We start from the raw sequence: 27929 nt of genomic DNA on the forward strand, positions 1-27929 counted from the left end.
GTCACTCTATCTCCTCAACTGGAAAAACTTTGTCCTTTCCACTGACTCATGCTGTTGACTTTCAGGGATTCTCCTCTCTAAGAAGCCTTCCTGAATTGCTCCACTCTGCAGGACCTAACACCAGGGGGACCTGTACACACGTCCATCTATGTTTATAACAGTCTGGCAATTCTCTAGACGTTTCAGGCTCCATATGCATCCAGAGCCTTCTACCACACCACTAAACACTGTAAAAATGTTGTTTTCTCACTTTTTGGTCTTTCCATAGTTAACGTGGGCTCAGAAAAGCCTAAGCAGACAACAAATAGTCAGTGAAATTTTGTTAGGTGAATAATGGATCCACAGCACTACCAGCACTTCCCTTGGACCAAGGACCCTGCCTGGGAAAACAGAGTTTGGAGGCATCTGTAAAATAGTGGTTTACAAGGGCATCTTCTCAAGTTTTTCTTCCTGTCCCAGAGGAAATCTAAAGGAAATGGGTAAATGCCCCTAAGCTTACAACCATAAATTCCACAACTTGAATCTAATGAATCACGTGAGGATTGTAGCAGATCGATGCCTCAGCACAGAAATGGATATGAGCTCTTTCACTGGAATGGAAAAATGAAAAGTTGTTCTAAGAATATTTTAGGACATCTTTCAAGATGATTTAGCTGTTGGTAACCTAGTACATTTCAACTTGCAGAACTGTGTTTTCAAGATGCTTTAACTTTAAAATTCATTGGGTTAAGATAGTCTGTATATATATATATATATGTCTGTGTGTGTGTGTGTGTGTATTTAGAAAGAGCTGGGATAGCACTGGTGCTACACATTGGCATGACAGAGTTTATTTGAGACACTCCTTAGTAATTCAAGACATTTCTATATGGACTATCTTGGATAATGCTTGTGATGAAATTAAAATGTTTATAAGAGCAATATAAAAATATCAAGGCAATAATTTATTTAATTGTGGTTATATAGCCATAATTATGAACATACTTATCATTGAGGCCATAAATAATGACAGAATCCCCTAGAAAATGGTCTATATTACATCTGAATCATCATGATATACAATGAACATTTAATATCCCAGAGGACTCCTTAAGGAGTGACTCTAAATCTGACTGACCATATTTAACCACACTATTTGAATAGATTTGGAAAGTTCCACAAGACACAAATAAATATAAATGTTCAACTGTCTATACACAGTGTTTTTTTTTAACACACTCAATATAATTTTTGAAGAGAATATAAATTCAGTGGCTACTTGTCTGCGACTGCTACTTTGGTTATTGTGGGGCTTGTAAAGCTCAGGATGAATATACACAATTATGACGTTTCTGGAATTTGTGTACATGCCCCAGTCTAGTCCTCACACCATACATACAAACAGAAGAATACGACTCCAAGTACTCATCATGAGATACACAAAACCATTTCTGGAAAGTTCTGAACACTATGCCTATTTACCATACAATACCATACAGCTAATGGTTTGCCACTACAGTGTTTCTCAGCCACTTTAATACTTCTTAGTTCCCAAGAACTTTTATTCTCAAAAGGCAGTAAGCAAATTCCCCAATGAAGTCGCTAGGCAGTAAATTATAATTTCTTTAACTAAATATTTTGTTTCGTGCCCAATGACATGTTAAAATTTCACTTTTTATTCTAAACCTCCCACTCAGAAAAGATTTCTAAGTGTATTTTTTAGTTATAAACTTGACATAACTATCTATCCATCCAACCATCTTTTTGCAACTCCCTGATTCAGTTACTCTTCCAGTCTTCTAACCTGGGATTCAAATCCATGCTTTGTATAATACAAGCAACTCTCTGGCTCGCTGAGCTGCAGCCCTCTGGCTTGTGGGGAAATCAAGGATTCTTGCTAAGTCACATTTTTGGGTCTAGTCTCAAGCCTTTGGGCATGGTGCTTGCTCTGGGTTTTGGGTCTCAGGCACCAAACCTTACACTCTCTGATAAACACCCCTTCTTGGCCCTCTTTCATCAGCTCTACTGTTGATGGTAGGGTGCTACTGAAAGGTGAGGAAATGAAATCTATGCCAGCTCCACAGTATACTATTTACAAAAATAGAATTTTTTTTTCCTTTAAGGAAGGATAATTTAATTGGTGCTGGATCTCTGCTACCATGACTAAAATTTAAATATAGTAGAATTGTGAGGCATATATTTTAAAGAGGATTCTCTTGTGTTCTTTAATTGCATAAAGATATTATCTGAAATTAATATTCAAATAAATACTCAGAATACAGATAAATAAAAAATCTAGCTTATATTTTATATTAATAGCATAATGAATTTAAACACATTTGTTCTGGTTAAGAACCTCTAAGTTACACTAGCCCGTCATGCTAGAGTTTTAAAAATCTGTTTTTGTTGCACCACAACTTTTTTAAAATGAGCTTTTTTTTCTGATTATAGAAGTATTACATGCTCATTATAGAAAATTTAGGATACACTTGTTAATAGATCAAAATTTAGGATACACTTGTTAATAGATCAAAGAAAATCGTCTTAGCAAAAAACTCATTATTTTGTTTTTGCCAATGCTTTTCTTATGACCACATATGGACTTCCGAATAGTTTGTAAATTGTTATAGGTAATGCTATCAATGTTAGAAGAAGAGTCCAAACCGTAGTCAGGCAGGTTCACATTTTTACTTACAGAAGCTGAAAGGGGGCAACCTGAGGAAAAAGTGACAACTACAATACATGACTTGAAGAAAATTGTTCTTAGGTACAGTCAACCACAGTGGGCTGTGGGAGCACTGATTTGCAGTTAGAACTAGAAGGCTAGTGAGGGAAACAGTCCTTTTGCTAATGGGGGATGCCCAAAGATATGAGGGTGAAGACAGTGGAAAGTGGAGGATGCTGTCTCAGGGGCATGGCTGCTAGCAGTCCTCATGTCATGGGGAGAGGCCAGGAGGTTTCCATGTTATGAGACCAAGACCAATAAACTAGCCCCCATCTAGAAAGCAACATCTTTCTTTACCTAGAACATTCCCTTTGGAAACTTGTGTTATTTATTAATATACACCTTTGAAAATTCAAATGGAAAATAATATAATAGACAGCAAAACTATAAACACTTGATCAAAAGATACCTGATTTTACTGAAAGCTTTGGGTAGAAATTTTTAGCTCTAATACAAAGGCACTTAAAAGAAATACTGCCAGATACAGTCATTTTAAAATTATCTGTGTCTGAATTAAACATAGATTATTTATGTCAAGTATGAAGCCTTAATTGGTTTCTCTGAGCCACCAATAATTACCTTTTTCACTGCCATTCAGTAAGAATGCAGGAAATTTAACAGATTTCAATCTTAATCTGAGGAAACATTACTCATAAGGTAATTCTGTGTAATATAATAATCCAATACGTTCAAAATCCACATGTAAATACCTTTAAGATGTTTCGGATTATTTGGATTATTTTAAAATACCACTGGCTGCCAGAGAGAAGTGAGAACAGGATGTAGTATTTACAATTTTTTAAATTTCACTTCAAAAATGTTTTAAATTATTTACTGCAGTGTTAAGACTTACTCTTCTCTAAATCTAGAAGTATTCGGCACCATAATCCTGCTTATACACTATGATTAAAACAAACACTTCCAAGTTAAATTGCTTAACTGCTAAAAAACTTACCAATGGAAAACTGGAGGACAGAAGCTGTTGTTGTATTAAGGCCTGTGGTAATCTAGAAAAAGGAATATAACAAAATAAGACAAGATAGAAAGAGAGGAGGAGAAAGAGCAAAGAGTCAGGAGGAGGGAGAGTGTAAAGGATAGAAAGGAACCATAAACAGAGGTTATGTTTATCCAGTGGTTAGCTGACTTCTATCGACGTGTCAGAACACAGATGTATTTCTCTGTGAGATCCTCACTTAGGCACTGCTGGTACACTTCTCAGGGTCCTATCGAAAACCCTTTTTTAGTATAATTCACGTAACACAGTCCCCTCCACTCACCCCACCACCTCCCCTCTGTCTTCATCAACAGACCTGGGGCCCAAGAGAATATCATAAAAAGTGACCAAACAAAAATTGGGACCAAAATTAAGAGCAAATGAGAAGAGTAAGAATGTTTTGAAAAATAAATAGAATTACAACAGGTAGAAGGTGCAGGATATCTTTGGGGGATGATGAAAATGTTATAAAACTGATTGTGGTAATGGTTGCATAATTTTGTGAATAAAGTAAAAACCTTGAACTGTATACTTTAAATGAATGAAGTGTAGAATATGAAGATTATTTCTCAATAAAACTGTTACTTCCCCAAAAAGTAATCAAATTATGGGCCTAGAAATACTCTTCCAACACATTTCTATTATTTTCCCTTAGTTTCATGAAGAAGCATGTCTAAATAGTTTTCCCCCTTTTAAAAAAAGGAATGGTACCTTATTTAATAGTAAATAAATTAAAATTTAAAAAAAATTTTTATTAATTGATTCTTTTGTTCATTCATTCATTCTATGGAGTAGTGACTTTGACCCATACCAGCTTAAGTAAGATGGGAAATAAGGTTCTCATTTTCAATGACTCTCTTGTTGGGTTTCTGACCCCATAAGGTAAGGTATAGGATGCCTCCCATGACTGCACCTTATAAAACAAAAAGTGTATAACTGTGTTTTCAACATGGTAGAAGCAGTAGACTTCTTAAATGTCATAATAACATCCTTAGACTTGTCCCTGCACTGTGTTAGCCCCCATGTGATGGTGCCCACAATGCAGAAGAGTCAAGAGATAGCCAGTTCATGAATCGCCATGGGAATTCGTGGACAAACAGTGAGGAAGCCTCTTGAAGTGCTAGAATTCAGCTGAGATGTGAATATCAAAAAGTTGAATTGCACTTCCCATTTCTACAACACAATTTGGAAACATGACTGAGCATGTGTTTTAAATATGTGGCTTTAAAGTTCATGAAGAAACAGAAAAGGTAATAGAGGGGAGGGCAAGACAGCCCATTTTGTAAGTTGTCTAGATATCAGTATAGGTATCAGCTCCTAATTGATTTTAACTATAGCAAAAATCACTGGTATCAGGATGTCAGGTGAAATTCTCTATTTAAATCTCTCATTATCACAGAATATTTAAGAGAAAGCTGGCCCACCATGCTCGGAACTGTTTCCTACTTCCTTCCTCTCACCAGAGTCATTAGGGAAAAATGCACTAATAGAATTTTCTTTAAATAACAAAAATACTAGCTCCTTTTCAAGATTCCTTTAGAAAAGGTTAGCAGACATTTGGTGCTGTCCAAAATGCCCAAAAGACATTTGGTCCACTACAAAAAGTCCTTGATATTTGGTCCTGTCCAAAACCATTTGATGTGGACCAAACAAGCTCATGGATGTTTTGGATAGACCAAACTTCAAGGACCCTTTGGTGTGGACCAAATGTCTTATGAACCAAATGTCTCATGGATGTTTTAGACAGAACCAAATGTCCTGCGAGGTTAAAAGAAATCTGTTTTTTTTCCCCTCATAACTTTTAAAGTAAGTTCAACTACTTATCCTCATGGGTGTTCCACTTGGAAATTTTGATCTTAAAGTCCAAAGAGACACATGGAAATTTTTAAAATTTTTCACAAAATTGAACAAATGATCTTTTCCCCCTCTGATTTTATGTAACTGAGTAGATTCCCAGATGAGTTATGAAACACTCCTGAATATAAGTTCTTTGAAACAATAGTATGGTATTATATAAGTTAAAAGCACCATGGCTATTGCTATTACTAGTGCATTAAACAGACCAGAGAGTCTTTGATACTTATGCTGGGGGTGTAATAAATGATGCTTGTGTCACCTGGGTGATCAAGTTTCACAGCTGTGACATCTGCTAGCAAACAGTAAATCACTTGAAATAGTGGCAAATTTCAATTACATGTGCTAACTGAGGGTGACCCTAGACTTCATTTAGTCATTGATTCCGCATTTTTTTCTTCACCAGGGAAGCTAAGGACTGTTGACTCCCATTCTTTTACCTTTACCCATTTAGTTTATTAGTAAAATTGTCATCTACGAGAAAGAACAGGAAAGATGAAGAGAAAAAAAACAATGAAGCATTGCCTATAAAATCTATTCACCTATATTTACATGTGAGTATTATAAATTATTTATTATTCTTGAGTTCAAATATATGATTTCAGTCTGCAAAGTTATTAAGTCTTTACATGGGACATTCTGAAAACTAAAGGACCTCTTAAAGAGATTTTGATAAATATTATAGCGACTATGAATGTCTGAGAGAGAACTTTTCCCTACCAAATCTCACTGCTCTTAAATTATCAGATAAACTCCAAATTATAGAAAATTATAGAAAATTAATATGCTGACTAAATGAATCTGAATAATTCACTGCAGGCTGAGGCTGTTCATTCTACACTTCTTCCCTGCAAATTTTTGCTGGGTTTAATCCTGTTTTAGCCCAAACTCCTCCTTGTAACTAAAATGCATTTCCAAATATGAGAGAATAATTGAGCAAATATTTTATTTTTAAAAAATGAAGAGTAATATGACTACTTTTGTTTTAAGCTCTGAGAGAGCACATTTTCTCTTAAAGGAGTGGGTAAATGAGTTCCTCATTACCTTCATTTCAGACTAGCAAAATGAATCAAGTTAGGTGTCACCCCCTGAAATATGGAGACTTCCCTGAAGTAGTGAAACGTGTGAGGGCTGCACAGCAGAGCAGCAGTGGAAACAGAAATGCATGGTGTGCTCATGTGTAAGCGGGTACCGCCTCTCACTGGCTCTGGGTTTTATTGAAATGAAATAGCCATTTGACTAAATTCACAAAATGGAAATGCTCTTTTAGGCATTTAAAAAAATAAAGCATTAACCTACTAAGGTTCTTTACCTGTGGTCGGTGGTTCTTTGTTTCACAACTTCAGTAAGAACTGGATTTATGAAAAATTTTAAAGTATATTTTTTAAAAAAGTGATGTTTGGGGCTGATAACTTTCATCAGTTCTCACGCACAACTGTTTTAACTGGATTCAGTTTTGAAGTGCCGTGCAAATATTTGAATTTTAGTGGACAACAGCATGTTTACTGACCACTGAATTCATCACTTTTCTTTCGATTGATTTTTCTCCTGTAAACATAACTTGGGTACAATATATATTTCTGCTCCTGGGACACCAATACGGTATAAAATTATTAGAAATTAGAAGTTGCTAGTGTGTAAAATGTAGATGTCACCCTTATTTTTGTTAATGTATCTTCATTCTATTACCTTTGAGTCTACAACATAATTCATCGTAGGAAAATACTTATGACGAAATATAAATCTGTGTATGTTTTTTCCTTTCTTGGATAAAGATAATTATTTTGAATATTTTCCTTTTTAGTTGAAAGGCTGATCTCACATTAATTATATAACACAATTCAGAACTAGCCCACTGGGTGTATAAACTCTAATGCTAAATAAACTGGGATATAGTGAAACCTTCAGGATTAAATATATTACATGGGATAAAATAAACTAGATACTTCAGTTTCTATGCTACAGAAATATGAATTCTGGCATTATATTCTTAGATATGTTTATTTCTTATTAATCAGAAACAAAAAAGAATTTACCAAGCATTTCCAGAAATATTACTGAATGGGTGAACATTCTAAAATAGGCATTTATTCTAAGCTTGATTAACTATGACAAAAATTTAATTTTGTTTTAAGGTTTATAGATAATTAATTCAGTCATGGTACATTATTTAAGATGTACTAACAAATCTATTTTTTCAAGAAGAATTTCACTACAGAGTCATATCTGTCTGCAGGAATGTTATAATATCTTGTTAAGACTTGAATTATGAGCACCTATTATTTTAATTTGCATCCAATTAATTCTGTTTGTGTTCTAATTTCAACTAAAAACTCTTCAATTTATCAGTGTTCTGAAGCTTGTATGTTTAATAAATTAAATATATCTGTTGCCATGAAAGGGGTATTCAAGCAGCATAAAATAAGAACCATGTTATAAAAGAACAATGTTATATAAGAACCATGTTATAAAAACTAATTGACTTTCACAATTTGATAACTAAATCTTATTTTAATTACCTAGCAAGGTTTTTTCCTCCTTTTTACTGTGGAAGCCAGTCTTTTGGCCACTTTTTAAATTAATGAATTGGAAACATAACGTGTGATGGAGGGGTGAAAAACACAACTTTGTTACTAAAAGCTCCATCATAAGGAAGATGTGGGAGAAAAAAGGAGAGGCATTGAAATTCAAGTCAAAAAGCAGAAAAGCAAAGCATAAGAGATGTTGCGAAAAGAAAATTAGATGCAAAGAAATTGAGCTAGAAGTACAACACAACAATTGCTTTTATATCCTTTTTCAAGAATGTGAAATGAAGGTAGTCTTGGTGCCAGAAAGAAGTACCAAGTGACAACAAAAGGCTCACTAGCCACATGCTGATGGCTAGTGATTTTATTGCTTTCAATTTAGAATGCTCATGTTTCATTTTACATATGATCCAAGGACTTACCTTTGGCAAGCAAAATCTAATCATCTAAATTAAAGTAACCTACTACTGAACAATTTGGCATAAACCAAAATTTTTTAAAAACTGGTTTATTCAGTGTGCTCTTTCATTTAAAAAAAATTCATTAAAGTTCCTAGGTGGTTAGGAAACAAAGTTTAAAAATAATGTGATAAAATTGCTCATCTAATATTTTTGAATAAGAAGTGTAAAAGTAAAGCTTTATACAAGAACTTATAAAGTCACAAATTGTTTAGATATGATATATATATATATATGTGTGTCATGTATATCGTATGTCATGCCTGTCATACCCATATTTTTAAAAAGGCATATAATCACAAAGATGCACCATGTTTAATGAGATCCATTGATGCTGCCAATTTTATTACTGCATTCTTTATTTTTTACATTTGAAAATAAATTATAAAATCACTGCTCCTAATTTTGAGATATTTGCAATAGGACTCATAAATAATACTGCAAATTTTCACCTGAACTGGAATTGCGTAGGAAAACCTTTTGTTGGCAAAAAGTTCAGTAAAGACAATGTATTTGGAATAATGTACATAAATAGCACATACTTACCAATTCTCTTGGACCATATGGCTCACAGAAGGTGACAGCATTGCCATGCATAATTGCACCACACTGTTCTCCAGTCTCACAGTTGTTACATTCAACCCTGTGGGAACACAGAACACAACCTCAGGCTGTGAACTAAGTAGCACAATGTGGTTTATCACTCAGGTAAAGAAAGATGTAATAGCTGTTGTTATTCAGTTGAAATCAACATTTCGAGGAAAATAATGGTATTTTGTATTGTGACATGTTAAAGAAACATAAAAACAGAAAGATTTGAACTTCAATCCCAGTTCTTTCAGTTACTCGCAATGGTGGGCAAGTTACTTAACCTCCCAAAGTTTCAGTTTTCTCATCTGTAAAATGAGGAAAATAATATTGACCTAAATATCACATAGTTATCATGAGGATTAAATGAGAGAGTGTATATAAAACACAGAGTACAGAATCAATCTCACAGTAGGAACTTAATGGCCACTGGTATTATTATCAATCATTACATAATATACTATGCCCAATACAAGTATTTTGCTAATATGAAAGATAAGCAAAGTAATATACACTTATACAATGAACTAAAACCATATATCTCTGAAATCAAAAGGTGTTTTACAAATTTTAAACCTTTTTCTTTTGAGTTATGATTAATGTCAATGTTTAAAATAACTGTCCTCAAATAGATTTGCATGTCTACGAAATATACTATGTAAAAAATAATGGAATCAGATTGTACTTAATCCACATAGGAATATGAAATAAACACAAATTCTAATTTAAGCAAATTTTGGAGACTGAGTTAATGTTAACCTTGTAAATAATTTAATTAGTTGCTTTATTACTATAAAGTGAAGTGGCTAATAAAACCTTAGAACAGAATCTCAAAAATAAATATATCCATGTCTTCATTATAAATTGACAATATGAATATTTTGGATTTGACTTTGCATATTTACAATGACATTGACAATGATTTGCATCATGATACTTCAACCTAGAATCATTACATGTACAAAGAAAGAATTATGTTTCCTCAGTCTGAACCTCAAAGCACATGAGAGCTGTATTTCATGCAGAAAGGACATTTTCAAAGACTTTCACATTCTAGGTGCCAAACATTATGCAAAGGGCACCATGCCCTTTGTTTTTGAAGATCATTGAATCAGGCCCTTTCAGCTGTTTGCTAATCTCAGAGAAAAAAGGGAGCGGGAAGCCCTATTCAAATAGGAAGAAGACAAAAGTGTGAAAAGATACCAGGTAGCCCATAAAGCCAAGAGGCAGAAGCACAATAAGTAAGTAAAAACGTGGCAAAAAAATAGAAGTATTTCCTATATATGTATTGCATGGAATAAATTATTCTAATCTTTTGAGCTGTGTTCCTATACAAAGGAGATCAACAATGTCAAGAAGCTTTGCTTTTTAAAGCATAAACAGAGAACAACTTCTGATATGGAATTTTAAAAGGTAGTATCTGAAATCTTAGTAGGAGATTTAAATCTTCTCTTGATTACTGTGAAGCAAGATTCTAATAAAATGTCCTTGACATTAGAAGAGGCATAGTAGTAGCTTCATAAAGGCAACAAATGTGTCTCTTGTTCGCCATTTTATGCCTGGCATGTTGTATTCCATAAATATTTGTTGAATGAGTGAATAAATATAAGGCAACTTCATAAACAGAACTATTATTAGGGGCTGAGATCTAAAGCACTTCAAATAGAGCCTGGCATACTTCAAATAGAGCAAGCATGATGTAATCATTAGCATAAGTGTTAGCTATTATTATTATTATGGATTTCTACCATTGTCATCCAGAACAGGTATATTAGTTTTTTTCCCCCACAGGGAACCTACTACATGAACTTCTTACTACTATTTTTCTGTTCTTAAAACTATACCTTAGGGCTTCCCTGGTGGCGCAGTGGTTGAGAGTCCGCCTGCCGATGCAGGGGACACGGGTTCGCGCCCCGGTCTGGGAAGAACCCACATGCCGCGGAGCGGCTGGGGCCGTGAGCCATGGCTGCTGAGCCTGCGCGTCCGGAGCCTGTGCTTCGTAACGGGAGAAGCCACAACAATGAGAGGCCCACATACCGCAAAAAAAACAAAAACAAAAACAAAAAACTATACATTAATTTTTCCCAAGGAGTGTGATTATGATAAAAGTACAGAGAAGTAGCACTGAAATTATAGTGTGCTTCTTACTCATTGATAGATGAGGATTATTTGGCCTCCAAGGCATTGTGAAATGGCTCAAAAGAAATATAAACTTTGACAGAGAGAAATTAAAAGATTGTTCAACCCTCACAATGACTATCTGCCATTTTCCTCCAGTGATTCTAAACTAAAAGCATCATTGTTGATGTGAAGTCCGAGGTCTGATATTTGAATTCTCATAGCAATCATTCTATCTATAAATATTGATCAGCACTCCCCAAATCAACTGTATATCAGAAAAACTGTATCTGTATAAATACATGTATTACAAGTCTCCATCACCTACAGTTTTGGGTTTTTTTTTTTGTTTTTTTTTTGCGGTATGCGGGCCTCTCACTGTTGTGGCCTCTCCCGTTGCGGAGCACAGGCTCTGCACGCGCAGGCTCAGCGGCCATGGCTCATGGGCCCAGCCGCTCCGTGGCAGGTGGGATCTTCCTGGACCGGGGCACGAACCCACGTCCCCTGCATCGGCAGGCGGACTCTCAACCACTGCGCCACCAGGGAAGCCCTGTAATTTATTTTGAAAGCACATCCCTCTGGGTGGTCAAATCCAACCCAGATGCCAATGGTGTTATTTATTCATTTATCATTCATTCATTCATTCTTACAATTAACAACCATATGTTGAGAATCTATAGGCATTATGATAAGCTTTAGTGGTACAAAGACCAAAACAAACAACAGTATTATTTTCTTCCAGGAGTTTACACTCCAGAAGGAATGGCAGGGAAACAAGCACACAATTAAAATACAGGGTGCCAATGCAATGATAGCTATTTACTGCATCCTATGGTGTGCCAGATATTCTAAAGCCTATTTGAATCTCTCAACTTCTCTGTAAGATAGTCATCAGTGTCCTCGTTTTACTAATAAGAAAACTGAGCTTCAAAGAAGTTAAGCATTTGCTCGAATCCTACAGCTGTGAAGTTGACAGACTGGCAGTCTGGACCCAGGACTTGCTAATTCCAACAGCCATCACGTTTTCCATAGCTCCTCACTCCTTAAAATAGGAGTTCGCGCTGGCTGTGATGGTACCTAACTTAGACTAAGGAAGTAAGGGAGAGCTCCCAAAGGAGGTGGTCCCAGAACTGGTCCTGAATGAGAAATAGGAGTTAACCAAAGAAGAAAGGTGATGGTGTCATAGGGCACAAGGAATGCAGAGATTATGATACAAGTAAAACTGCTACTTCAGTGTGTTAGTGTGCCTGGAACCACACTGGTACATGAAGAGGGTGGCAAAGGATGGGGCTGGAAAGTGGCAGCCAGTTCATGGAAGGTCTCATGCGCCATTTACCAAGTGACAGATACTGCACTAGGAACTCTACAAACAATGCCTCAGTTATTTCCTATACCCTGCCTTTATTTTTGTCCACATTCAGAGGATGCTAAAACTGAGATTTAGAATCATTAAATGATTGTCCAAGGTTACACAGATTGAAAATTATAGAACTGGGATTCAAACTCCTACTATTCTGTTTCCAATAGAACTGGGATTCAAACTCCCACTATTCTGTTTCCAAAGTCATGATACAATCCAACTTTTAGGAAAATTACTCTAACAAATAATGGATTAGCGGTAGAAAAGACTGGACTGTTGATATAACACAAGTAGGACACAATAGTGCCTTGAAATAAGGTGGAGATGAAGAAAAGAGTGCCACTTTTTAATAGAAACATAATACGATCCACATATGTAATTTTCAACTTTCTAATGGCTACATTAAAAATAAAAAAGGAAAGGTAAAATTAAGTTTAATAATATGTTTTATTTAACCCAGTATACTCAAATTATATTTTAACATATAATTATACAAAATTATTAATGATATAGTTTACATTCTTTTTTCATAAAAAGTCTTCAAATTATGGGGTGTATTTACACTTACAGCACCTCTCAAATCAGACTAACCACAGTTCAGGTGATTAATAGCTGCATGTGACTAGTGGCTACCATACTGGACAGCTCAACTCTAGGGAATTACAGGGCTTGGAAACTGACTGCTTTTCTGGTTATGCTGACAACTGGAGATGACCAGCTGACAATGATTATATGTACTTGAACTTCAGGGAAAGGAGATTAGCACTGACAGGACAATTTAAGATATGGTTGAAATCATAGGAGTGCATATTATTGGGGGTCAGAGGGAGAGGGAGGATATACTAAGTGAGGAAAGTAGAGGTCCAAGAATGGATCCCTGGGGAACAACTATATACTTAGTCTGGTTTCTGGAAAGCTCCAACCATCATCGTGACCCTTCAGTGTGTATCCATCTGAGGCTAGCCCTGCATACTTTTCCATGATTATTGGCAGTGGGTTCATTTCTGTTCATGTTCCTAACAATCCTAATATTTCTGTGCTGCCCATCAAGGTGACTTTTCTAACAGTGAGTCTATAACATGACCTTCCTAATATCTTTTCTACCATTAAAGTTAAGCATTGTACAACCACTTACATGAATGCCGTCGTCATAAAGGAAAAGAAAAATCACAAGTTCATGATGAACACAATGACTCTGATGGAGGCCAACTAGTACAAAGGGCAACTAGGAGTCATGGCTTCCCAGAAGGAAACAGTGATCCATTTCAGAAAAACAAGGTAAGTTTTAAAAACCTACAGATGTAAATAAGCATCCAAATTTCAAGAACAGGAATTCTTGGCTCATCCCAGAATCTAAAGCAATGCCTATGTGCTCTGAGTGTCTGAGTTCTTCCCTCCTGTCTTTCTCAGAAAGCCCCTGTGTCTAACAAGTTAACTTGGTTGGGTGGGGTTGGTACCTAACCCCAATGGGTGCTCCCTGTGAATAATACTAGTAGTCCAAAATTCTACTCTTCCCTTATGAGTTGTTCCTAAGAATAAGGGTTCAATTTGCTGGATAATGAGCAGTCCAATTTTCTTTAGGCTCGGAGCAAAAAAAAAAGTGCTATTTATTTCTAACATTTAAACTGTGGTCTCCCAACTGAATTTTCTCAAGAAAATGATGGGCTCTGTAAAGTTAGGTAACATATTCTTCAGAGATTGGTGGGAAGAAGAAGTTTTAAATAATCCCAGTTAAATAGACTTTTATTTTTCAATTTAAAAAGGAATGTGACCTCCCAGGCTAAGGATTAGAAATGAATTGCTTCTCTGCTTAAGAGTAAAAGTAATACCGAATATTTCTCTAATCTAAGAAAACTTGCCCCCTCTTTTTCTTTTTCTCAATATGAAAAATAGAACATAAGAATCTGACTAATGCCACAGCACATCATATGAATCGCCCAGCTCAAAATATAATCTGCCATGAACAGTATGATTAAAAGACAATTTAAGGGAAATGCTTGCTATCCCCGAAGACCAGGCAAAGCCTGAATATATTGAGCCCTCTCTGAACCTATTTATCACACGCTTAGGTACCACATGAATCTCACCTATTACTACAGTTCACAGATCATTGGTCGTTCGAGTTAGAGGGCATCTGAAGTCTCACCGAGTCTCATCACCCCCTCATTTGACAAATGACAGAACAGGACTAGAGGCTAGATTCCCTGACTCCTTGTCTAATATTCTTCCTACTCCACTCTAATGCAGCCAAGAAGAGAAAAGAACTCTAATTCTACAAAACTCATGAGCATTTCAAAAACGTTTGTCATCATTTTTACTGTCAGAGTTTACCTGGAAGAGCTATAATGTCTTTTCCTAAAAGTTCTTTTTTTCATTTATAGGATAAGGGATTTTGCTTTGCTAATGAAAATGTACAAAAATAAGAGAAATGTCAATGGACTTCACAGAAAATGTTCAGAATGAATTCAATGGACTGAAGTACATAATCAAATTCAATATTCCTTTGGTTATGTACAACCTTACATTAATTCATCCCTATTTTATATACACACTATCACACTACCATTTTTTCACTAACAAAAACATAAAGGAATCAGTAAGGATGAAGGCAGGTACTTGTTGACCAGCAGGTCTAGGGTCCAACTGGAAACATAAAAGAAAAAGAAATGTTTTGAACCAAGATTTGTTTTTCACTCTAACAAGCTCCTTGGCAGTTTGAAACTTGTTATTTTGGTGTCAATTCTTTGTCTTTGTTTTTTATCAATTAGGTGGCTGTTTCTGTTTAGGAATTATATGCAATGTGCATTTGTGCTGTAGAGAGTACACTTCTGAAGGTATAATTCTGTTTTTAATCATGACTTTAAAATTAATAGGCTGGAAACCACGCCAAAGCCCCTGTTCAGGAGGCACAGAGGAAGCTGGAGTGAAATGTCCCTGGAGTGCCCTGCAGTCCCCATGTCCTGCAGTGACTCACACAGGACTTTCAGGACACAGGAAAGAGGAGGAGGATTAATGAGAAAATTGGGCTCCTTCGCACAACCATAGATTTATGAATGGTTGGTGGTGACATCATCCTGATAACAATAACTAAATAACTAAAATATTATCTTCTCAAGAGCAGTCTCATTACGCAGCTCATTCTTCTTTTTAGATCAGAGTGAAATCACTCAGCCTTTAGTCAGTCACTCTGCTGAAACAAGTTAATCACCTGGAAACTCAGTGACAATCAGTTATCATCAAATTCTCATTTGAGATACATGCCGTTTGTCCCCAAGACTGAGGACATCATATTATCTATCCATAATTTATTGCCTCTGAAGGATTCAGTGCCCGGTATTCTATGAGTCGGAACTGTCTATTCACCAGCATTTCTGAACAGAGATATTAAAATAATTTTAATATTTGATCTGATTATAAAAAGTACATTAAAAATGAAAAGAGAAAAGAGAAATCTCTTATAATTTCCTGACCCAAAGATAACAAGTCTCTTCCCCCAGTTACAGCTCACACTGCATGTGCTGACACCATCTGATGTGTGGGCTTGCATGACAAGGCCAGATCAGGGACTGGTGAATCCACCAAAGTAAATAGGACCCCGCCAGCCCTGTGGGAGCTGGGCAGTCAGCTGACTTCTGGAGATGACGGAGCTCCTTGTAATTTCCACTCAAACCTCAACAAGGAATCAAGTATACTCCAATAAAAAATTTAAAAAAAAACCTCAACAAGCAGAAGACTCAACTTTTGACCATATTTTATAGCAAAGAGACAATGTTTTATAGTAAAAAGGCATGACTATTGTGAAAGATCAAGCTTAAAAAAAAAACCCTCGTAAAATCCTCTTCTCTTTGTAAATGTGGAATATTTTTAGAAAAACAGCAAGGAAAGTTCACTCTATAAGACTGAGAATAATATCACCTTCAACGATGTCATGCCTTTTTTCTAAGGAGCTAACACATGCTCTAAATGTGAAAATGACAAACTCCATTTATAGCTCATTCTTTCTCATTACTTCTCACTGAGGAAGGTAAGAGAACTCTTCTTATTTCACCAGGGAGTTTAAAAATTTGATCTATCCTTTGCTAACAGGTATAATGGCAAATATTATTTGGATTAAAAATAACCCTTCTATACCCTACAACTGCATGCAATATTCTGACGTCCTACTATGCTGAATTCCACTACATACTGCTTGAGGAAATATTTTCTCACTTGTTTCAAATGTACTTGACATTTAATTCCATTGAGTGAGTTCTTATTTCTGTCATATAAAACAGAGATTAAAGAAGGAAATAATAAGCCTCCAGATTCACACCTTATTTTATGAGTAGGACACCTCCTGGTTAACCTTTCTATTGTAGATGAAGTTTTCCCCAGAGCAATTACATCATGGTAAGAGGAAGGAGAGGGAGGAAGCAAGAGACAAAGGTTAGAGGAGAGTTTAATAATAAGAGAAAAAAGTTATTAACAAAAGAGAAGAGAGAGTGAGAGACAGTAGAAAAAGGTGAAGTCAAGAGGGAAAAGATGAGAGAAAAAGTAGGAAAAGATGCACGTAAGATCCGAATATTGGACCGTTAAACCCTAAAAATCAAATTATAATTCCACAACCCCAAATACAGTGATAGATTAGAAGTTCTGGCAAAGGTGTGTCATCCGATAAAATATGTAGTTTGCCAGACTTTTCTCACCTACTCAAGATCTCCCGTAGCCACCTGGTCTTGAAAACTTGTAAGGTGTATGTTCCATGTTACATGGGTAAGCCTATTAGGTGATATGTCTTCCAAGTGATCATCATTACAAGAACATCCCTTGGACATCCTTCAGCAGTGATGTGGAGCCTTTGATGCCCGTGGTTCGTGCCCCCCTTCCCCCAACACTGTCTTCCAAGTCTTACTGCCCATTGGCCTGGTGGACACTGAGCAAAGCGGATGCACTTTTATCCAGTTTTTTCCCAGTGACATTGTTCATCAGACTTATTAATACTTTGTTCTGATTACTTGGAAACTCCATTTACATTGTGGTTCTCATACTTGGCTACTAAATGGAGTCCCCTCTGCTGTAGTTCTCGATGGGGGCTCCAAGATACTAAGGAACTTTGAAGGAGTTTTACTCTTCACTTGACTTCTTCTCTCTTATGGGCTAATCTACTAATCACTGAATAAATAAAGCTCCAGCCAGAATAACTCACCCCCAAAGTAAAATTTCAGTCTTTTTAGAGTCTTTGTTCAGATAATTATTTTTCTCAAAGCAAATAAACTTTAATAAGCCAAGTCACCAAACTTTTTGCTCCACTTCCGAATAATTTCTCCAATAAATTTGTATTTTCAAGAAAATATTACATGCAGCAGAGTCTGTGATCTCAACTTCTCTAGTCCTGTAGTATGATCTTTTACATATAAAAATGGAGATGTCCTAGTCTTTTCTTGATTCAAGCAACCCTATGCAATGCCAGTCACAGCTTTAGCTTCCTTAGCAGTAAATTGTGAGGCTTTCTGTATGATAAGCCAATTGACAGACGTCTTCATTTGCCATAGGATCTGAGACAACTTCATTTGTGTCTTTCTTCTTGATGTCTCATATCCCTGTCGGCATCACAACTTATTCATCTAAGATGCTTCTTCTGACGAGTGACTCTTGTTCTTCCCTGATCTCTGCTGAATAGAACATCTCTGCTATTATTATTGTGCTGGAGGGGAAACATCTGTTGTCTTCTAGTTGCTATTTGTCATCATGTTTTCTAACAATCCCAACATTTCCCACTAGAACATCAGAGCCTAGTGATATTATAGCTCTGGATGCCTTCTGTGATCTTCAGAAAACAAGCATTAAAGGGATAATCTGTTAAGCAAAACAAAGATTCCTTCTAGACTTTGTAAGTGCTTAGAGAGTAAAGACACCTCTTAAGAAAACTTAAAATGTTTTAAAAAATTCATTCACTTTTTTAGTTCCTTTAACTCTCTCTCTCCCTCTCTTTGAACTCTTCTTAACCCAAGTTATGAATCAGAAATGTCTCCTATTTCTTAAGTTTTCTCACTGTTTTTTTATTACTGTTGAAATTTTTTTTAATTAATTAATTTTATTTTTTTGGCTGTGTTGGGTCTTGGTTGCTGCATGTGGGCTTTCTTGCGGGGCAAGAGGGGGCTACTCTTCATTGCGGTGGCTTCTCTTGTTGCAGAGTATGGGCTGTAAGCACGGGCTTCAGCAGTTGTGGTGCATGGGCTCAGTGGTTGTAGCTCTCGGGCTCTAGAGCAAGGCTTTGTAGTTGTGGCACATGGGCTTAGTTGCTCCGAGGCATGTGGGATCTTCCCGGACCAGGGTTCAAATCCGTGTCCCCTGCATTGGCAGGCGGATTCTTAACCACTGCGCCACCAGGGAAGGCTCTGCAATTTTTTATTGAGGTAAATTTGTACACAGTGTAATATATGGATCTCAAGTTTTGACAAAGGTATACATCTATGTAACCCATGCTCCCTCAAGATTATATATAATGTATTAATCACCCCAGAAAGTTCCTCATGCCCCTTCCCAGTCAATTCCCCATCCCTGAAATAATCACTAACCTAATTTCTAGCACTTTAATTTTGTCTATTATAGATTTCATATAAGTGAAATCATACAGTAAGAACTATTTTGGGTCTGCCCTTTTTCATTCAACATAATATTTTAAAAATCCAACCATGTTGTTTCAACTATCAATAATTCATTCCTTTTCATTGCTGAGTAGTAGGCCACTGAATGGATGTATCATTGTTTATCCATTCTCCTGTTTATGGGTACCTGGGATGTTCCCAGTTTTGGGCTAAGAGGTGTATTTCTTTTTAATAAAAAAATCAAGATTTCTCTCCATTCATATGGAATACTGGCAGTGTTTATATCATACTAAAATAGTTAATACATAAAAAGAAACTATGGGGACTTCCCTGACAGTCCAGTGGTTGGGATTTCACCTTCCAATGCAAGGGGTGCAGGTTCAATCTCTGGTCGGGGAGCTAAGATCCCACATGCTTTGGGGCCAAAAAACCAAAACATGAAAAAAACAAAGGCAATATTATAACAAATTCAATAAAGATTTTTTTTTTTTTTTTGCGGTACGCGGGCCTCTCACTGTTGTGGCCTCTTCCGTTGCGGAGCGCAGGCTCCGGATGCGCAGGCTCAGCGGCCATGGCTCACGGGCCCAGCCGCTCCGCGGCATGTGGGATCTTCCCAGACCGGGGCACGAACCCGTGTCCCCTGCATTGGCAGGCGGACTCTCAACCACTGCGCCACCAGGGAAGCCTGTTTTTTAAAAACTATAAAAATGTAGCTGAGACACAAGTAGTAGATGCTTAAGTGAAATGTTGAGATAGAGCATATTTGTAGGTTCTTACTTTCCTTCTAAATTTAGTTATATGAGGTTTTTCTTCCTACCTTTTTTTCTTTTTGGTTGTGGGGCTGTCTCTATAGGAACAAGATCCTACTGATCCCCCTCCATCTTCAGGAGTGTAATCACACTGAGCACACTTGATAATGGAGAATTGTCAGTAGTGCTGATAAGTCGGTGTTGCTCCATCCACTCTCTCTCTCACCCCCTTGGGTTCAATGGCACATTTGAACAGAAGAAGTTACTATTGTGGTTCAGAGGTCTACCTGCATGCAGCCCAGCATCAGGGCAAAGTTAAAGTGGAGAAGCCTCACTCTCATCAAGCCTAAGGCGCCACTATATTCCCATGAAGGGGTTTTGCTGTTGTCTTCATTTGTAACTTTATTTCTCATCTTTCATTCATACAAAGCAATCAGAAGTGGCTGAGAGAATGGGAGATAAAAGGTCACTTCTCTGGCAGAGCCCCAAAGAGATCTGGGGTCAAAGAGCAGAAGGATCCTATACTCTACATCTCAGGGAGGCAAAAGGACCATAGCGGCATGAGAGCACATCAGAGCATCACAAAGACACCCACAGTCCAGGCCCAGGAGCAGCAGAAGTTTTCATGCCCTCAAGCAGGGCTCAAAACAGAGCAATTGCCATGAAGGAGTGGTTAGGACAGGTGTGAAGGCTACCTGTGTGGACCAGTCACCAAAAACTGGATGAGATAGGGAAGACTCAGTGAGCACCTGCAGAAACAGAGGACTGGGGGACCAGAGGTGCATCCCCACCCTACCCCTTGCTTTTGAACTAATAAGTTTTCTGAAACTTAGCTACAACACCAGAAAAAATGGGAGAGGGTAAGCCAAAGTTGACAGAAATTAAAGTTTTCACCACGGTAAAAGGGAAGAGTGAAAAGAAATTAAGTTGGATTATAAAAAAAATAAAGTTTTATTTCTCTGATACCCAAGTTTGTAGACAGAATTCATAACTGTGACACCTGTGTAAGCCTAAACAATTTCTGGAAGGACTGGCAGAAACTGGTAACAGTTGATGCCTCTAGAGGGAGGGAATATAGATCTAGTGTAGGAAGGTTTATTTTTATTATTTTTTAATACTATTGAACTTTTCACCAAGTATATTTAATTTTTAAATCAAATCTAATATTTAAACTAAGCAGAGAGACAGTACATTCAATATTGAGTTGGTGTAAAAAAGTTTCTTGGCTCTATTCCAACTGCCGTCATAAACTTGGAATAATAACTTGGTTGTTACGTTCATTCATAATAATAATAATATTGTTTTATGTTCCTTGTTTTTTGTGTACAGTCATTTGTACAGAAGATAAGAAATTTGCATATCAAAAGTTACATGAAATGAAGTGGAAAAAAAGTTGATTTCATTAGATGAAGTCAATGGAAGCAAATACGCTGTGAGTGATTAACTTTTAAACTGATCTCTCTCCTCATCACTGCACAGACGGGACTTTAGTTTCATAATTTCTCCCTTTGCTTGTCCTTAAAAATTACAAGTTAAATAATGCATATGATGCTTTTCAAATTCCATGGAAGAAATATGCTCATAAAAGCATGTTTTTCTCTTGTAGCAAATTATTGAGTGATTATTGAGTCTCGGGAATTTGTCCAAAAGCAGCACACCAGGCCTCATGCTTCTTTCTATCTGGTGGTGAGTGGTTGTGGCAAAGAGTTATAAGTTGTCAGCAAGGATTCTCCTTTTCAGTTGCCACAAAGCTGCCCAGTGGTTTCTAATTCCATGGGGTAAAAAAATCAAAGACAATATCATAAGGGACAAAATTCACATGTCAATATGTATACCAAGAGAACAGAGATGTCAGCAGAGTGAAAACTGCCTCTGAGATTCCAAAACAACATAGGACTTTGTTACTTTATTGGAAAAATTTCACTGGAATATTTGATTGTATTTGTTTCTAACTTTAGGGAGCTTATGTCTATTTTAAGGGGGCTTAAGCATCTAATACCTTCATTTTCCCCTTCTCTCTGACTCTGCTATACTGTCATTAATATATATTCCATATATTATATAATACAGATATATTTAATTTGAAGTCTGTTTTTCATCCAAATACAATGAGGGAAGACTTGGGGACTCATTTACATAAATTGGCTGAAGAGTATTTTAATAATAATGATTTGGGGTCATATCTGGGCTTAGGGGAGGCATGTAGACCAATGTGCAGATATTCCACAGGAGGAAGAAAGAAAGGGAAAAAGGGAGGGCGGAGGGAGGGAAGAAGACAGAAAGGCAGGGAAGGAGAGAGAGAGAGAAAGAGAGGCGGGGAGGGAACTGATTTGTACTGAGCAGCGTCAATACACCAGGCGAGGTGCCAGACCTTTTCAGGCTCATCAGACTTAAAAACGATGCTGTTTCATTAGGTCCCATTTGTTTATTTTTGTTTTTATTTCCATTTCTCTAGGAGGTGGGTCAAAAAGGATATTGCTGTGATTTATGTCATAGAGTGTTCTGCCTATGTTTTCCTCTAAGAGTTTGATAGTTTCTGGCCTTACATTTAGAAAATGAAGCAACTGACAAAGGATTAATCTCCAAAATTTATAAGCAGCTCATGCAGCTCAATAACAAAAAAACAAACAACCCAATTCAAAAATGGGCAGAAGACCTAAATAGACATTTCTCCAAGGAAGATATACAGACTGTCAACAAACACATGAAAGAATGCTCAACATCATTAATCATTAGAGAAATGCAAATCAAAACTACAATGAGATATCATCTCACACCAGTCAGAATGGCCATCATCAAAAAATCTAGAAACAATAAATGCTGGAAGAGGGTGTGGAGAAAAGGGAACACTCTTGCACTGCTGGTGGGAATGTGAATTGGTACAGCCACTATGGAGAACAGTATAGAGGTTCCTTAAAAAAAAACTACAAATAGAACTATGCAGCAATCCCACTACTGGGCATATACCCTGAGAAAACCATAATTCAAAAAGAGTCATGTACCAAAATGCTCATTGCAGCTCTATTTACAATAGCCCAGAGATGGAAACAACCGAAGTGTCCATCATCAGATGAATGGATAAAGAAGATGTGGCACATATATACAATGGAATATTACTCAGCCATAAAAAGAAATGAAATTGAGCTATTTGTAATGAGGTGGATAGACCTAGAGTCTGTCATACACAGTGAAGTAAGTCAGAAAGAGAAAGACAAATACTGTATGCTAACACATATATATGGAATTTAAGAAAAAAAAATGTCATGAAGAATCTAGGGGTAAGACAGGAATAAAGACACAGACCTGGGCTTCCCTGGTGGCGCAGTGGTTGCGAGTCCGCCTGCCGATGCCGGGGACGCGGGTTCGTGCCCCGGTCCGGGAGGATCCCACATGCCGCGGAGCGGCTGGGCCCGTGGGCCATGGCCGCTGGGCCTGCGCGTCCGGAGCCTGTGCTCCGCAGCGGGAGAGGCCGCAGCGGTGAGAGGCCCGCGTAATGCAAAAAAAAAAAAAAAAAAAGACACAGACCTACTAGAGAATAGAATTGAGGATATGGGGAGGGGGAAGGGTAAGCTGTGACAAAGTGAGAGAGTGGCATGGACATGTATACACTACCAAATGTAAAATAGATAGCTAGTGGGAAGCAGCTGCATAGCACAGGGAGATCAGCTCCGTGCTCTGTGACCACCTAGAGGGGTGGGATAGAGAGGGTGGGAGGGAGGGAGACGCAAGAGGGAAGAGATATGGGAACATATGTATATGTATAACTGATTCACTTTGTTATAAAGCAGAAACTAACACACCATTGTAAAGCAATTATACTCCAATAAAGATGTAAAAACAAACAAACAAACAATGCTGTTACGACAGTATTTGGCTCACTTTTACTGACAAGGAAACGGAGTTCAGAGTGGTAAAGCAAGCTTTTTGCTTTTCTCAGATACCCAGCTGGCAAGTGGTTAGCTCAAGAGTCAAACCAGACCAGCCTGATCTCAAAACCCCTGCCACCTTTGTTCAACAAAGCCATCTCTCAAATGATGAGAGCTTCATGTTTTTTGTTTGTTTTTTGTTTTGTTTTTTTAATCTTAAAGAGGCTAGATGAAGGAGATTGTGGGCAATAAGGGATAAAGTAAAATTACTCTGAAGCACATTTGATAGAAGACAGAGGTATGTGGCTTTTTAAAGTAAATAAAAGTTTTTTTAAAACATTAGGAAAAACCATAGCTTAAGTAAAAGGGACATAAAATCCATAACTTCGGTCAAGAAAGCATCTATCAGATCAGTCATGAAAATGGGTGAAGCAAAATCAATCATGTTTTATTGATTTTAAAAACAGCAGAATTTGGACCACATAAAAGTCACATTTTGTATTTGTCAAGAAAACTCACTGAAGAAAATGAATTTAGCTTGACAGAAATGAACTTGCCTTGAAAGAAACAAATCATCTGATAACATTTACACTAATGGGATATAAAAAAGCCAAATGTGAGGAGAACTAGAGAATTTTTCTTGGGTAAAACTAGTGCTTAGAAAGTTCTTTTTTTTTGGCTTTTTCTTAAAAAAGATTTTCAATTTATTTTAGGAAATTTATATTTAGGATATGTTCAGAGGGAAGTGAAATTTTGTTGATAAATTATTTCTTTAAATGGCATATCAATTTTAAGACTTTATATCTCTGTCTAGTCTGATTTTTTTGTGTATTTACATTCTCTAGATCTATATTTCTTTCTAGAAAAGACATAAAAAGTTTCTCTGTCTATATTTAAGCACCAACACTCTCTAAATCTTTATGTCATCTTCAACTGTCAGGTCAAGGACCACTTTCTCCAAGAAACTCTCACCAGAGTCATCCCTCCTTTTTCAGAACTGCAGTATGCTATTTGTAATCCTCTATTACACTTAAGGATTTCTATCCTGGATTATAAACTTTTTAAAAATATGTTTTTAGTGTCTCCTCTACAGAATTATAAGCTATTTGAGAGAAGGAACCACATCCCTTTTTAATGTACTATATAAATAAAATAATTACTGCTTGATATTTGTTAAACAATGAAAATAAGGAAAAGCAAATGAATATCATACTCTGACATTTGAGGATGAAATGGTTTTATTCTCTTTCTAGTCTTGAGTATTGCTTGGATTTTGGTTGCAACTTGATTACATTAGAGTTTCTAATTTATCTTGAACTATTAATCATGTACACAAAAACATTTAGCACCACAGAAAATCCACATTCATATATTCTCTCAAATTACGCAGACTATAGGTCTGGGTGGATAGACGCATTTCTTCAAAATCAGCAAAAATACAACAAACTGCCAACAAATTTGTGCATCCATTTATGTGTTCAACAAGTTTCTAATGAATGCATTTTGGTTCATTATTTCTTTACCCTCCAAAATCCCATGGAGTTGCCCCTAAACAGTCTTGGAAGGAAAGACTGGAGTATAAATGAGGTAACCCAATAACATAGAAGCTATTTGGAAGTATGACTCAAATCATCTGTCATTTTCAGATAAACCATTTCCCTTCTTTCGTTTGGCAAAATGCAATTATTAGACATAGTAAAGCATAATGTTTTCTATGTAAAGAACTTGTACAACTGAAAAAAAATACTGATCACACCCATGGCTTTGAGGGGCAGCTAGATTCAGTTCTTAAAGAAGTCAAGAAATAGACATTCTTCAGCTAGGTGCTTTGTGACCACCTAGAGGGGTGGGATAGGGAGGGTGGGAGGGAGACGCAAGAGGGAGGAGATATGGGGATATATGTATATGTATAGCTGATACACTTTGTTATAAAGCAGAAACTAACACACCATTGTAAAGCAATTACACTCCAATAAAGATGTTAAAAAAATAAAATAAAATCATCATGCTGAATTGGAAAAAATATATATAAAAAAAGAAATAGACATTCTGCAGGTGACAGTAAGCCCAGTTCCCTAGTTGAACAATTCTCACTGATACCTTAGAGCTAAAGAGCAATTTCATTTTATGTAACTACCCCAAAGGAGCAGTCAGAATCATTTAAAAAATTTTTTTTGCATTATACAGACCAAAGTGAGGCATGTTCGTATAACTTACCATATGTTTGGATTCAATTCCTTTTGGTGGTAGGAGTCAAAGTCATCTCGTAGGATAATACTGTCGCTATGAATTTCAGCTAAAAGAAGAACAAAAATTTAGAAAAGGGTTATACTAAACAATAGATTTAGCTACACAAAAGAGTCAACATGTTGCATTTATGAGGAATAACCGTATTTTAAATTAAAACTGGATTTTAAATGAGCAGATGATTATATTTTCTTTGTCCCTAAACTACTAAGTGAAAAGGTAACTCTGTTGTTTAGAAGTCTGGAAACCAGAGCCCCCAAAAAGAACCCTACCAAGGTGTCACCAGGCTGCAGAGGTGGGAAGACCAAGGTCGGCACTAACCTACAAGGAGATGTCACTCAAGACTTGCCCCTCATAGCTCGACACACCCAGAACAAGGTCAGTGTCTAACTCATTTTAGAGCATTGAAGGGAACAGAACATTGTGACTATTTATCGTCAGCTAACATTGCTGGTATTTACTAACCCATTTCTTCTTCTCTTTCCTACTATCCCTCTTGCCCTGGCTTGCTTTCTCTCATTCCCTATATTCACTCATTTTTTATTTAATGTGTTTCAAATTGTTAACATTTTTCCCCCTTAGAGCTGCACAGGAGAAATTATCTACATGAATAAGTAAAACTCCCAAATAAAGTCATGTTAGAAGTCAGGAAGAATGCCAGGGAACCATCCATAGTCTTAAATATATTATCATTACACTTGAGATTGTATTAAATACTTATCTTTAAGCTACAGAAGAATTCGAGTCATGCCAAAAGCAAAGAATGTTTTCATAAACTGTAGAGTATGTGATATTTCCACTGAACAGAGGGTGGACAAGTAAAAACAATTTCATGACCAACTACAATGTAAATAAGCTCATTTTTAAGGATGTATGAGGAATGATAATTATTTCTACTTGAGTTGTAAAAATGAATTTAGTGCTCAAAAACCTCCTCATCTGATTCCCATGGTTTGCTTGGGAAATTTGTTTCAGCGAATATAAATTCTCTGGGTCTGTATAAATTTGTTTGGACTAGTTTACACATGCTTTTGGGGAAAATTAAAATCATATGATCTGATTAATAAAACATAACCAAAATTTTTTATTTTTTTCAAAAGTGACATTTTACCCTTTTTGGGGGGCTCACTTGAATATAATTCACTGAAATCACTGGGTAATTAAAATCACCTCCAAATATCAGGAAGCACACTTCCAAATTCTCTTTGCCACCTGCAGCCGTCCTCGCCCTCTGTATACCGGGCATGCCAGCAGGTAAGCACATAACGAAGCCTGGGAAACCAGTGAATCAGCATGTATTGAGAGAAATGGCTGTTCAGACTCGAAGCCTTAGGCCTGACAACAGGGAGGATATGGATTTACACTGGAGAGAACACTGTGATGTCTTCTGTGCGTGGGAGTGATTTAATGACTCCTCTGAGCAATTAGATGCGGTGCCTGAAATGCCTACAGGGTACCGCTCTCTCAAATACCGAACCTGGTCGAGGCTCAGCTGGGCCACTGCGGGTCACCAGCCTGCCTCGGCTGCTAGAAGGCATGCTTCTAAGTGCTTGCGTTCATCTGCCAAAGAAGAGGAGCCCCAAGCTGTAGCATTACATAAAAGTAGGGCTTCTCAAGGCAGATTTTCCAAAGAGAAAAATAAATTAATTGGGTTTATAGGTTGAAAGAGAAAGCCCAAGAGACAAATACTGACCCATCTGCAAGTCCCACAGTGAGAGACATCTGAAAAAGCTGGAGCCAGCTAGGATGACTTCTTTTCATTTTTATTAAATAGTGTGTGTAGAAAACTGCTTTTAAAATAAGTCTTCACTGTCACCTATGAGAAATTTAACTCTTAAAGATTATTTGCTTTCTAGAGGTATTTTTAAAAAGACATGGG

At 36.8% G+C, this 27929-nt stretch overlaps 1 protein-coding gene across 1 annotated transcript in view; it reads right to left on the reverse strand.

Annotated features, from left to right (window-relative positions):
• Window positions 1-27929, reverse strand: part of RELN (reelin) — a gene marked incomplete at both ends in the record, with an annotated part of 529938 nt that overhangs the window by 245955 nt on the left and 256054 nt on the right. Inside the window, 3 exons of the mRNA XM_079711605.1 lie at window positions 3660-3711; window positions 9082-9178; window positions 26021-26099. Of these exons, the coding sequence (XP_079567731.1) occupies window positions 3660-3711; window positions 9082-9178; window positions 26021-26099 (228 nt within the window). The remainder of the gene's footprint in view (window positions 1-3659; window positions 3712-9081; window positions 9179-26020; window positions 26100-27929) is intronic.

The sequence above is a fragment of the Hyperoodon ampullatus genome (assembly GCF_949752795.1).
Source record: "Hyperoodon ampullatus genome assembly, chromosome: 9".
NCBI classification, from domain to species: domain Eukaryota; kingdom Metazoa; phylum Chordata; class Mammalia; order Artiodactyla; family Ziphiidae; genus Hyperoodon; species Hyperoodon ampullatus.